Source organism: Monocercomonoides exilis (assembly GCF_001643675.1).
Source record: "Monocercomonoides exilis strain PA203 chromosome Unknown scaffold4-2303458, whole genome shotgun sequence".
In the NCBI taxonomy this organism is placed as follows: domain Eukaryota; phylum Preaxostyla; order Oxymonadida; family Polymastigidae; genus Monocercomonoides; species Monocercomonoides exilis.
The window spans coordinates 880,269-892,636 of NW_027150549.1; the positions used below are offsets into that span (position 1 = coordinate 880,269).

A 12,368-nucleotide genomic window follows, 5' to 3' on the forward strand; every position below is an offset into this window, starting at 1 on the left:
TGATTTTGGTGAAGAAATAAGTATTTCAATCTGAGCAACTCTTTCCAAAACGATGCCCCTGGAATTTCTGTAATATCATTACAACAAAGATTGAGAACTTCAAGGTTTCTAAAATAGCTTATGCGCAAATCAATTGCCTTCAAATTGCAAGTCGGCATTGACAAAACGGTAACTGACATTGAAAAGGGCCATGCGATTGTCTGTGAAAGAGAAGAAATATTATACTCAAACATCACTTTTAGCTCTGATACGTTTGGGCATGAGGGATTTTGTGGTTTTATAAGATAGCTTGGGGAAATAATATATTGACCACTTTTTTGTTTGTGAGATTTTCCATTTAATTCCATTGAATATATTTACAATTCTCTTCAAAGTCAATAACTAATATTATTTATAAGGCAACAGCTGAGTAATTAACAATAAAAAATTTTTATTAACTTCAAAAATCTGTTGTTAAAAGTATTTCAACTTTAACTATTGTTATTATGGGTAACATAAATAAAAAATTCTGAAATTATTATTGCTCGATTATGATTTTTTTATTCACTTAATGTATGTATTTATTATATGTTATTGAAGAAATTTTCTAATATTGTCTTCTCTTGAAAAGATCTTAACTTGTAATTCTGAATGCAAAAATACGTGACAAAATAATGTTTATTAATTGAATGAAATATGAAATGAATTTGTGAAAACATGAAACAATTGATATAAGCGATATATCGAAAATTAATTTAATTCTTGATGGGTGCGAACAAAAAAAAAAAAAAAAAAAGATAATAATTATGCTTCAATTTTTGAAATCATGACTTTTTTTGTGAATTGATTTGGGGGAAAATAAGAACTTTCAATCTTTTTATGCACCAAGCATGGAAAATTTGTTTCACTCATAACTTTACTAAACTCTCTCAGATTTCAGAATAAATAAGATTCTCAAATCCATTTTCTGTACACATTGATATCACAACACAGTGTTTTGTTATATCACAAATATCACAAAAAATTAACCCATTTCATTCATATTTTTTTTTTTGATCACAATGATCATTGAAGATGCGTTATTTTTCAATGAAAATGTTAGATGTCAAATATTTTGTTGCATTTTTCAAAGGTGTTTTTTTCTTTGGAAAGTTATTGTTCATTCAAAAGAAAAATGAATGATAATTGCTTCAGAAAGCTGATGTTAAAGATGATAATCTTGAAATAATAATCTTTTTTAGGAGTTTAAACTTTCATGTGTTCATTTATCAAAGAATGAAAATAATTGGCAAATCCGAAAATAAAGAAAAAGTGAATCTCGATTCAAAAATAATTACTCTTTTCGGATAAAATATTATTCTTCAGGTATTATTTTTTGAATAACAACACACTGTGGATAACCTATTTTATGAAAAAATAATTTACAAAATTTGTTTGTTTTTTGAAATGAAGTAAAATACGTTCTTTCAAGCTTTTTTTGCACAAAGCACATCAAAATTGCTTCGCTCATATTTTTATTTCGCTTTTTCAGATTTAAAAATTAATTTGACTTAATTATCCGAAAACAGGCATCATTGAAATCAAAACATAAAGTATTGTGATATTACACGTGTGTCAAAAAATGGACACATTTTTGTTGTGTATTTTGATCTGAAAAAGTCAATGAAAAGTGCATTGTTTTTCAATGAAAAGGCCTAAAGTGATATATATTGCCCCAAATGCATGTGAAGTCGCAAAATATAATGTAAAAAAATCAATAACGTGAGTGGTCAAATATGAAAATACAATATATTTCGAAATCTGAGAAAGAAAAATGAAGAAATGAGTGAATCAAAAATTAATTGCGGCATAGGTGTAAATCGTACCACTTTCAGTTTGCATTTTTTCAAAATTTGAATATTATAGCGTTAATCTACTCAATTTAACAAAGCGATTCAAGAAGGGAAATTTCGAAATTCGATTAAAAATTTTCTCTCTGAAATTCAAAAATTTCGACACCCATAATTTTTCAATTTTGATCACATTTTATAAAAATATCTATTTCTTGCTTTGCAAAGATCAAATGAATTTGTCGATTCATTGGAACAAGAAGAAATATAGTGTTTAATGTTTTTCATGGTAAAATTATGCCTATATTTCTTTTTATGTTACTTATTTCTATAGATTCAATAAATACAGGATGCCACCGTTTTAAAAAAATAAAGTGTAATGCTTCAATAACACCTTCGAAGCAATAAAGGAAGAAAACATATGCAACGAATGGTAAAATTTTTTAATTGTTTATATACTTTTTTTAATGCTATTTTTTCATCCTTTTGGATTGGACTGCATTTGAAAGGTTTGTGGTAAAATGAAGATCTGGCTCCAACTACATTTTTTGGATCGAATTGAATTTGTAAGGATAAGGCGTGACGTGGTGCTTGAAGTCGATGACTTGGGGAAGAGTTATTTGGAGAGAAACAAACTGAAGAGTTTGTATTTGATAGAGAAATAAGGATTTCGGGCGTTTTATTGTTTCTTTATTTTTTATTTTCTTTATCTACAATTTTTATTTGAATTTTTAATTTCATTGATGTGTGATACCATCAGGTGTTGTCAGAAGCGCCGGGGGAGCATGAAACATGGGACATGGAAACAATGCTTTTTTGGGGGGCATTCCTGGAAGAAATTTGGAGAAATGGGCAATCGAAGAGCGTTTGGCAGAATGAGCCAGGCGGAAAAAACTGAAGAGAATGGGGAAAGAAATTTTTGTGGAATTTTTTTCACAAAAAACTTTTCGGAAGCAGCAGCAGATAAGGCAGAAAAGAGGAACTCAAGCTCAATGGGATATTTTACGATATAGCGCTAAGAGGCATGGGGAAATGGAGAAGGAAAAGGAAGAATTTCTGTGAGTGAATCGCGTTTGTCATCATTTTTGCCAATTTTTCTCTTCACCTTCCATTCCCCTTATATCCCTCTCTCACCTAACATTTTTCAACATCTCAACAGCAAATGATGTATGTTCACCTTCAACCACAATGTCAATCCAAACCTCGTGTTTTATGAGCAGTTGCTCCTTTTCATCAGTATGTGATGCGTATGATGGAGGGATTGTTCCTTCACTCAATAATCCCTATGCCTCTCTGACAGCCTCAAACACCTCGTTTGTTGGATGTTGTCGGACAAGGAATGTTGTATGTGAAGGAACTTCGGAGGTTCCGTTGACTCCAGGGAGACAAAATGAAACAGATAATGGAACAAATTTATTCACTTGGTGCGAGTGGCGTGGATCGAGAACAACAGGAGAAAGTGACTCGTGGACTGATGGAGTGTCAAGTGGCGGGGCCATTGCATGTACAATCTCAATTCTGGAGAACTTTCAGTTTCGAATTGTCTGTTTAATAATTGCTTTGCATACAGCCGTGGGGGTGGGATTATGTGTCATACAATCAAATCTGTGTATATCGAAAATAATGTGTTCAGTGTGTGTACAGCTCAAAACCAACATGGAGGTGGAATGTTTGCCAGCTCTATTTCATCATGTGTTCGGATCAGTGGATGTGAATTTCAGAATTGTAAAGCAAATTGTTATGGAGGAGGACTTTTTCTTGAAAATTTTCAGGTTTCGGGAACAGATTGCATTCCGACAGAAAATGGAGAAGGGGAGAGTGCGTGTGTGTTTGAGTGCTCATTCACTTCGTGCTCTCTGACAAACCAATATGGCGGAGGGATGTATTGCCAAAGTATTCCGGCTGCATTCAAAATGAGGAGCATCAAGTTTATTTCGTGCTCTGCAGTATCGTGGGGAGGAGGATTTTATCTTGAACCATCTCGATCAACAGCTCCAAGCAACAATCATTATTGCTATTTCTTCTTCTTCCACGATTGCAGATGCACAACCACTTCCACTCCATATGGTCATGATGTGTATTTGGAAGATCGATACAATTTCTTCTTATCGAACAACCCATTCTACGAATCTTACACAACGAATAGTGATGAGAAGAGAGTGTGCTATGCTTATTTGCAATCAAGCAGTTATGTGTTTCAGCATACAGAAAAGAAGGAATGGCTGAAGGAAGGGATGAAGGATCGGTATGTTGGGGTGAGTGGAGATGATTCTTGTTATCTATGTGGGATGAATGAGTCAGCACCTTGCAAGACAGTGGGGCATGCGGTGGGTGTAAGCATGGCGTAGCTGAGCTCGACGATCACGGTGCTTGTCGGAAGGCATGTGAGCGAAGCAGCAATGATCAGTGTTGGGGAAAAGGAGATTTCTGTTGTTGGGAGAGGGAAAGCAGTGAGTGTGAGTGGGATAGATTCTCTTTCTTCTTCGATTACGCTGTTCAGTTTGATGATTGGGCAGTTGGAGTGATATCTGTTGGAGGAGAAAAATTTAAGCTTGCTAAAATAAGGGTTGACCCCAGGTTTGAATGAGAGAGTCCTATCGTGGAATTGTTATTTGTACCCACTTTACCACAGCCACTAATAATTGCTATTGAAATAAAAAGTCGGTTCAAGCGCTGCAGTACAAATATAGAATCACACTGTGGAAAGAGTAGAACGTTACTCCTGATCCGGGCAGAAGCAATTTAAAGAACCAACTTTGCAATTTTTTTAAAAATTATAAGAATGCGCTATTTGCTCATTGCTATTTTTTTTATCTTTAATTAATAAAACTTTGAAAAAGATGAATAATTGAATTAATTGTTTTTTATTTGTGCAAGTTTTCACTATTTCGCACTTTCATCTTTTATAATTGTATCGGCTAACGTCAGCAGCTTTGGAAAACCAAAATAAAACAGGAATGCGTTGTTATAATAGAGCTTGTTGTGAATACTTTGTTAAAAACAGGTAAAAAATAATTTTTCACAAACAATAATAAACAACAAACATCAACGAACGAAAAAGAAGATGGAAGGAAAAAGAAATAAACAATTTGAATGAGAAAAAAATGGAAAATCGAGAAGCTATATTTGAAACTCTTTTGCAAAAAGTTAAGATTTTTTGAAAAAAACATACTAAGATATCCCTCTCCATCCCAGACATTCATTTTTAAATAGTCTCTTTGTTTCGCCTCCACTCTTCTCTTCCTTCTTCTCGTTCTTTCACTCGATAATCTCCGTTACACTCAATGTTCATCGTTTGTTATCTTTTCCTCTTTTTCCCAACAGCCAACTTTCCCCCTCTCAACTTGAACGCGCTGTCAACTTCCGTAGCTGCTCTATATAAAATGAGCTTTTCCATCATATTCTCTTCTTTTATCACTTGTATTGAAAAATCTCATCCCTGCTTTAACTTCACACCCTTCTTCATTTCTTCTCGTCTTTCTCTCTCTAAACATTTATTTACATTTTTTGCTGTTGCTGCTCGGAAACGTACAACCTAACAACAATCATCTTCAAAATGAACCTATAGGTGATGTTAATAATATAGCTGAATGTCGAAATATCTCTCACAAATATGAAGCAATCATTTAATTTGCACATCGTAAAATCTTCACTTTTTCATGCCAATCTATTTCTTTCTTTTTTCTCTTTCTTTTTCTTCCAACGTTTCAGCCAAGCCTTGTTCGATAAAGAAGTTCTAATGCACTTTGAAGACTTTGTTAAATGCTCCGCGCCTTCTCATCCCTTCCGTAAGCCCTAGCTCCACTGCATATCCCAACCTCAGTCAAACAGCTTTTCAACCTTTCATCTGATGTGAAGGTTTCTTCAAAGTTTTCCTCCAACAAGTCATTTCTTCTTCTAAATCTTCGCCTCTCATTCTTTTGTTCTTTCTGATCAATCCATTTCTCTAATCTAGCTCCTATGTATTCATATCATTCAGCTTCTTTATATTCTCTCCATAAAAGAATTTTATGTGCACACTATCTTCTTTCTCTGAAAACTTTACTCTTTGGAAGCTTGTGTTTTATAATCTTTCAAATGCATCTGAGATTAATCATGGAAAAAAGGAAGATAGTAAATATTCCAACAATTATCTTATTAATATCGATAACAATTTAAAAATAAAAAATATAAACACTTTTAAATGTTGTTTTATCTGTCAACGCATCGTTTGTAACATCCGCAATTGTGCGTACATTTGTGTTTTGTTAAAACATTGAATTTTAATAAAATAACTTCATAATAAACAATATATGTGAAAATTCTATTATCCAAACAATAAAAATATTATACACTCTTTGAATATTGCATTGTGAAGTTGTCCTGAACTTTGCAAAGCCAGGAAATTGTGATTTTAATTCTAAATGATCTTGATGAAAATATTATGGGTTGCAAAAAATCAAATTTTTGTGAAAATTTTCATGATTGAATTTCGAAATTTCCCTCCTTGAATCGCTTAGTTAAATTATGTAGAATAACGCCATTATATTTATATTTTGAAAAAATGCAAACTGAAAGTGGTACGATTTACACCTATGCCTTAATTGCTTTGAACAAAAACAAGCTTTAACTTCTGTATTTTCCCCTTCATTCACATAAAAAGTTGAATGAAATCCAATGTGAATGCAGCTATTTTTTATTGAATTTGAGTGGTTATTTTTGATATCATAACTTTATTCAAAGTCTTTTCTCTTCAAAAGTTAAATTTTCTTTGTGGAGAATTTTTTCATTCAAATGAATGAAGCGTTATAATAATTTCCAAAAATTATGTTTACGACACAGTACTTGATAAATCTGCCATCATTTGGAGATTTGATTTCATGGTGTTCATTAATCAATATTCAAAGAGTATTTGCAAACAAAATTTTTTCACAGAAAAAATATGAATTCATAAATAATCACACATATGAGAAATTTTGAGTTTTCAAACATTAGAAAAAATGCATTGAGCCACACACACATTTGCAATTTTTTTTGATTAACTTTTTAATTATTACTGTAAATCAATCACCATGGACGAAGACTCGAGCCAAATTGACAGCATCCATCTTGCCAATTATTAGGAAATGATTCAGAATCGTGTTCAACATAGAAATCATGCCTTTTGTAATCAAATGATTTTTTATCAAACGCTAATGAGTGGAATGCAGAAGTTGATTAAATGTGTAAACTTATTATCACAGCAGGAGAAGATTGAGTATCTTCTTCTACGGAAGAATCTTTAAAATAATAATTTTCAATTCCTTCCTGATAACACCATTTTGTTATACACCACCTTTTTTTTTCTTTCTTTTTTTTTTTCTTTTTTCTTTTCTTTTCTTTTCTTTTCTTTTCTTTTCTTTTCTTTTCTTTTCTTTTCTTTTTCTTTTTCTTTTTTTTTAATCCCTTGAAAACTGTTCCTTCTGAACTATGGGAATTGGAAAAAAATATCATTGAACATCGAAAATGCATTTTGAATGACCAGTTTATTCTTTATCAACCTAGAAACATTGAATTCAAATCACAATGTTTTTGACTATTCAGAAAACAAGAGGAATCCAAATGGAACTAAGACAAATAATTTTAAAGTTCCTTTTATATTTTTCACGTCCAAGTTTTATTTTTGCACGTAAAAAAAGAGAAAAAGCAAAAAGATACAAATATATGTGTATTTTTTGAATAAATAATCAAATTTATTCATTTCAAAAATTTGAATCATTTTGCTTAAACAAAACAATCGGATATTTGTTAACTTTGGTAAAAAAAAAGAAAACAAAACTTTCTTTGAATAAAAACAAAATGTTTTATTTGTTTTCAAAATTAAACAAGAAGAGCAAATTCCACAATTTGTCGCTCTCAATGAACAATGCAATCTTTATTGAGGGAACGAAAAAATAACTTAGTCTTTGTTTTGTGAATGGATAGATGAATTACTTTTTTTCCATCGTTTTTGCGTTGATAAGTAATTTTAATTCGCTAATTGCATCATTAATTTCCTCTCCAACTTCACCCATTTCTTTTGTTAATCTATTAATTTCTTCGTTATTTTTATGTGCGTCCAAGTCGTTGATAATTAATTCGTGAAGTTTTGTCATCTAAAAACCAAAAAGAAAAAAGGGAAAAAAAAAATATTCCAAAAACGGTTTTCAGAAGCATACCATTGGCAGTCTTCTTTTTTCTCCATCTTGAATTTGTTCTATCAAATCCACAACTTCAGTTTCTCCCTTTTCAGCAAGTTTTTCTTTAATTTCTTTCAGCTCTTGAGATAAACTCATAAACATCTCAGCCTGATTTTTCATCTTTCGTTTGTATTCACTTTCATTTCTTGAACTTATAAAATCCTTTAGTGAAGTGTTTATTTCATTGGAAACGCTAATTCGTTGTTCTGTGAAAATAAACACAACGGCGCACAATATCAAAAAGGCTCTCTTCCTTCAGAACAAACATTTCAAACCCTGCAACGTGCAAAAATCCGACAAAAGATTTTTCAATGGATATGAATCAATTTCACTTTTATCAATCATGAATAATTGAATATTTTATATTATACATAATTGAGATCGATTATTCAATTAGAAAGATAAGAATCTGAAATTTGAAAAAATAAAAAGAAATGAAATTGAAGACTCGATACATCAATGATTCAATATTTTTAAAAAATAATATAAAACTGAAGAATACTTGAAAATTCGATACCATAAAAAGTGTATTTGATGCAAGTTTTACTTCTTGTCGGGCTTGTAGTTTCGTTGTTGAACGAACTGCCCCTCGGAAGTTCACAAGGAGTATCTAAAAATTCTAAAAGTCATGATCGGAATGACCTCACACCTGTAATTTTGATGCCAGGTTTCTTGAATTATAGAATTTTGTTTTTTGGATATACTTCAAAACTATTGCAGGATTGGGGGGAAGCAGAATAGAGTATAAAAAGAAAAATAGCACAAAGTGGAAAATGCTTTGGCTAGATGTATTTCGCATCTTGCCAATGCATATTCCTGAATACGCCAGACAACTCACGCCTGTGTACGACCCTATAAATGATACGTTTACATCTCAACCGGATATAGATACACGACCGTATGATTATGGAGGCGTTGGGGTATGATTTTCATTTGTTGATGATATTGACTTTAAAGAAAATGAATTCTTTATTGTTGAAGGGAGTGAGGTACTTAAATGGTTTAGGAAAAAACATTTCAGGCTACTTTTCGGTATTGCTTAAAGCAATGGAAAAAGAAGGATACGTCGCTGGTCAAACCGTTTTCGGTGCTCCTGTATGATTCTTTCAAAATTCTTCAGCTTTTTCCATAACTTTTTCCCTCTTTTCATTTGATTAGTTTGATTGGAGACTTGCAAACGCAAAACAAATTCTTACAAACGGCATGGCCGAATCGCTTAAGGAACTTGTGGAACATGCATCATTTGTTAATCAGGGGAAAAAAGTTCATCTCGTTGGCCATAGTATGGGGGCTACATTCATTCATCAGTTTTTGATGCACTTCGTTTCGGAGGAATGGAAAAATAGATATGTCGAATCGTTTATAAGTATAAATGGCCCGTATGGAGGGTCTTTTGAAGCATTTGCTCATTTGGCGTCACCTCATAGATGGGGCTCAAGCCCTGTTTCAGCCAAATTGCTGCACAAAATCACGCAAACACTCGGAGGAATTTATTGGATGCTTCCAAATTCCAATGCATTTGCAAAGGATAAAGTGATTGCGAAGGTTCCAAATGCCAACATGGTTATTACACTTGATAATATGACATCAACATGGTCGGTTAGCAACAGATCGACTATTCTGCGGGCTGTTGAGAGCACATTGCAGGCTACAACGGGGCTGGATGCTCTTCATTTGCCTACTCATATTTTCTATTCCAACGGATATCGAACAATGAACGAACTGGTATTTGAAGGGCCTGAGGATTCTTGGTGGACTAAAGAAAGCAAATCTACATCAACGACTGATGGAGATGGGACTGTGCCAATTGAATCTCTGAAATGTGTGCACTTGTTTTATCACAGTTTTCATTTTATTAGCTGTTTTTTCTTTTCTTTTCTTTTTCTATTTTTTGCTCTTTTTGAATATTTGGTTATATTTATGACTTATACAGCACCTTTACGTTGGAAAGACGAGCAGATTGAAATCGTCACCGAACATCTCATTGAACATGCATCTCACATTTCAGTTCTCCACAAGCCCCAACTCGTAGCCGAAGTTATGGATATAATTTTGGAAACTTTAAAAAAAAAGGATAAAAATTTCTGAACTTTTGTTTTTGCTTTAAAATGATTTGTTGACTTTACTGTGAATTGCGTTGGATTTATCGTAAAGTCATAAATATTTGATTTTCATTTTTCACATCTTAATTACTTCATCATAATTCTTTGTTTTTTAACGTCAAAGTGCTTTTCAAATGATTTTTATGTATTTTTTAGTTTTACAATCTTTTTTAAGCATTTTAACCACTTTTATAAGAGTATTTTTTTATAAAGTCTTATATATTCAAAATTTTATTCGATATCAACTTAGAATTTTGCAATTCATTTTATTTCTAAGTATGTATATATTTTTGTTGTAAATGCATTATTCCCAATCACTTCTTTTATAAAATGAAGGAAAAAGCATTTTAGAATATGTAGAATAATGCAATATTTTCGATGATTTTTCATTAGTAATAAAAATTTTCGTTTTTTCCAAATTCGTTTGTTTGTACCAGTTTTACTATACACGAGAAAGAAAAAATATTTCCTTTAAGATAAATTTGAAAAAATGAAATCTTTGAATCGAATATTCGCTTAAAAATGACCTGTTTTATTTTATTTTTATTTTCGATCTGTTGTTTAAGAAAATATTCAAGATAAGTATTTCTTTATAATTCAAAACCATATTTTAAAACTTCAAAAATAAATCAAAGAAGTTTCTGCAGAAATTATTAATGGCTTTTTCACTCATACACAATGATAAATATCTTTCAAAAAAAAAAAGGAAAAGTGACAAATAACTTTCCTTATGAGAAAAAAACACAAAACGTCAATAATTATTACCACTTCATTTTCATTATGTATCTTGCATTATTTTCGTAATAATATTGATAAAAATATAATTAACGAATAATTTAACAAATGTTTTGAAAAACAATATTCAAAAGGCTTTGCAGATCGTCCCATATCTCTGTTTTTATTTTCGTTTAATAAATAAAGGGTGCAGGAATTTTTAATTTTTTGTTTTTTCAAAGCATCCGCATCCATGGTGAGGTGCTCCACCAGCGAAAAAGCTATATTTAATTTTTTTGCATTGTTATTTCTTGTTGTCCACAGCTGCAGTTGCAGAGACATTGCTGAAAATCGATTTCAACAAATATGCGATGAGGAGAAGCAGAAAGGCGAGATGAGCATTTCAGATGAAAAAGGAACGGATAACAACATCTTTTCAATTCGAAGGGAGGTGATTGGGAATGTAGCTTGCAATCTGTTGTGTTGTGCTCACACAAGTCTGAATATCATCAACACCTCGTTGTGTGTGAGCCATCTCACCATGGAACCTCTCAGCGACTATGCATTCCTCACTGCCCAACACCACTCAGCTGCCACCATCTGCTCCTCCACTTGCACCATCCACCCACTTTCCCTCAATAACAACCACCACCACAACCACTGCCCCCTCTTCCTCTCTGCACATGCCTCCATTGCCCTCACAAACTTCTCCCTCATCACCCACCAACCTGCCATCTTCTCCTTCCCACTCTTCTCCATCCCAAACAATCTCCTCCCACATGCCCACTCCCCAATCACTACCTCCTTCTCCATCTCCCACTCCTCCTTCTCCTCCTTCATCCCCCTCATCCAGCCCTTCCTTTTTTCTCCTTTATCATCCTCTTCTTCTTCCCTTCTTCATCTCCATCTCCAAATCCATCTCGATATCCATCTCTCAAGCACACTCTTCACAAATATCACCACTGCACCACAATCCACACACACCATTCCTGTCAAACCCACACACCCACACAACTCAATAACCACCACCACCACAAATTCCACTTCCACCAACACCTACACCAATACAATCCCCTCCTTCTCTCTTCACTCATCTCTATCCATCCACTCAACCATCTTCCTCCACACCCACAATCCCATCGATGGTGCCATCTTCCCAAATCTCAACAGTCCTTCCACTTCTCTCACTTCATTCAACACCTCTTTCCACCACCAAACACGATCTTCACCAAATGCTGCAGAGGTTCATATTGGAACTGAAACTGACAGAAAGAGACCAGGAAGATTGGATTCATTCGATTTGAACAGTCATTGCTTCGAATGGTGCACATGGGAAAATTCAAATAGTAGCTCTTTATTTGGTGGTGCTCTTCAAGTTAACTGCCCAAATGCAAATCTCACTATCACTTCTTGTTTATTTAACAATTGTTCTTGTAAAGGTGAAATGGCAGGCGGAGCGTTGTTCTGTCAAAATTTGTCAAATATCAACATCGCTAAATCCAATTTCTCAATTTGTTCTGCTGCTCATGGAGGAGCAGTGGCTTCAT

At 33.1% G+C, this 12,368-nt stretch overlaps 5 protein-coding genes across 5 annotated transcripts; 2 read left to right on the forward strand and 3 right to left on the reverse strand.

Moving 5' to 3' along the window:
• Window positions 1-3,091: 3,091 nt before the first annotated feature.
• Window positions 3,092-3,307, reverse strand: MONOS_4125 (uncharacterized protein; the record flags this gene model as incomplete). Its single annotated transcript, XM_067874173.1, has 1 exon — window positions 3,092-3,307. One exon carries the CDS (start codon window positions 3,305-3,307, stop codon window positions 3,092-3,094), a length of 216 nt encoding a protein of 71 aa, XP_067734676.1.
• Window positions 3,308-3,475: 168 nt separating this feature from the next.
• On the forward strand, window positions 3,476-4,156 carry MONOS_4124 (uncharacterized protein; the record flags this gene model as incomplete). The annotated part of the gene is made up of 1 exon (XM_067874172.1): window positions 3,476-4,156. The coding sequence occupies one exon, from the start codon at window positions 3,476-3,478 to the stop codon at window positions 4,154-4,156; it is 681 nt and encodes a 226-aa protein (XP_067734677.1).
• Window positions 4,157-7,275: 3,119 nt separating this feature from the next.
• MONOS_4123 (uncharacterized protein) lies at window positions 7,276-8,125 on the reverse strand (the record flags this gene model as incomplete). The annotated part of the gene is made up of 2 exons (XM_067874171.1): window positions 7,276-7,921; window positions 7,985-8,125. The coding sequence occupies 2 exons, from the start codon at window positions 8,123-8,125 to the stop codon at window positions 7,757-7,759; spliced, it is 306 nt and encodes a 101-aa protein (XP_067734678.1). The 3' UTR covers window positions 7,276-7,756.
• Window positions 8,126-8,539: 414 nt separating this feature from the next.
• On the forward strand, window positions 8,540-10,093 carry MONOS_4122 (putative lecithine cholesterol acyltransferase-like protein; the record flags this gene model as incomplete). The annotated part of the gene is made up of 5 exons (XM_067874170.1): window positions 8,540-8,672; window positions 8,726-8,925; window positions 8,987-9,100; window positions 9,164-9,827; window positions 9,939-10,093. 5 exons carry the CDS (start codon window positions 8,540-8,542, stop codon window positions 10,091-10,093), a joined length of 1,266 nt encoding a protein of 421 aa, XP_067734679.1.
• A 1,314-nt stretch (window positions 10,094-11,407) lies between these two features.
• MONOS_17017 (uncharacterized protein) lies at window positions 11,408-11,973 on the reverse strand (the record flags this gene model as incomplete). Its single annotated transcript, XM_067869895.1, has 3 exons — window positions 11,408-11,676; window positions 11,766-11,877; window positions 11,950-11,973. The coding sequence occupies 3 exons, from the start codon at window positions 11,971-11,973 to the stop codon at window positions 11,408-11,410; spliced, it is 405 nt and encodes a 134-aa protein (XP_067734680.1).
• Between the last annotated feature and the right edge of the window lie 395 nt (window positions 11,974-12,368).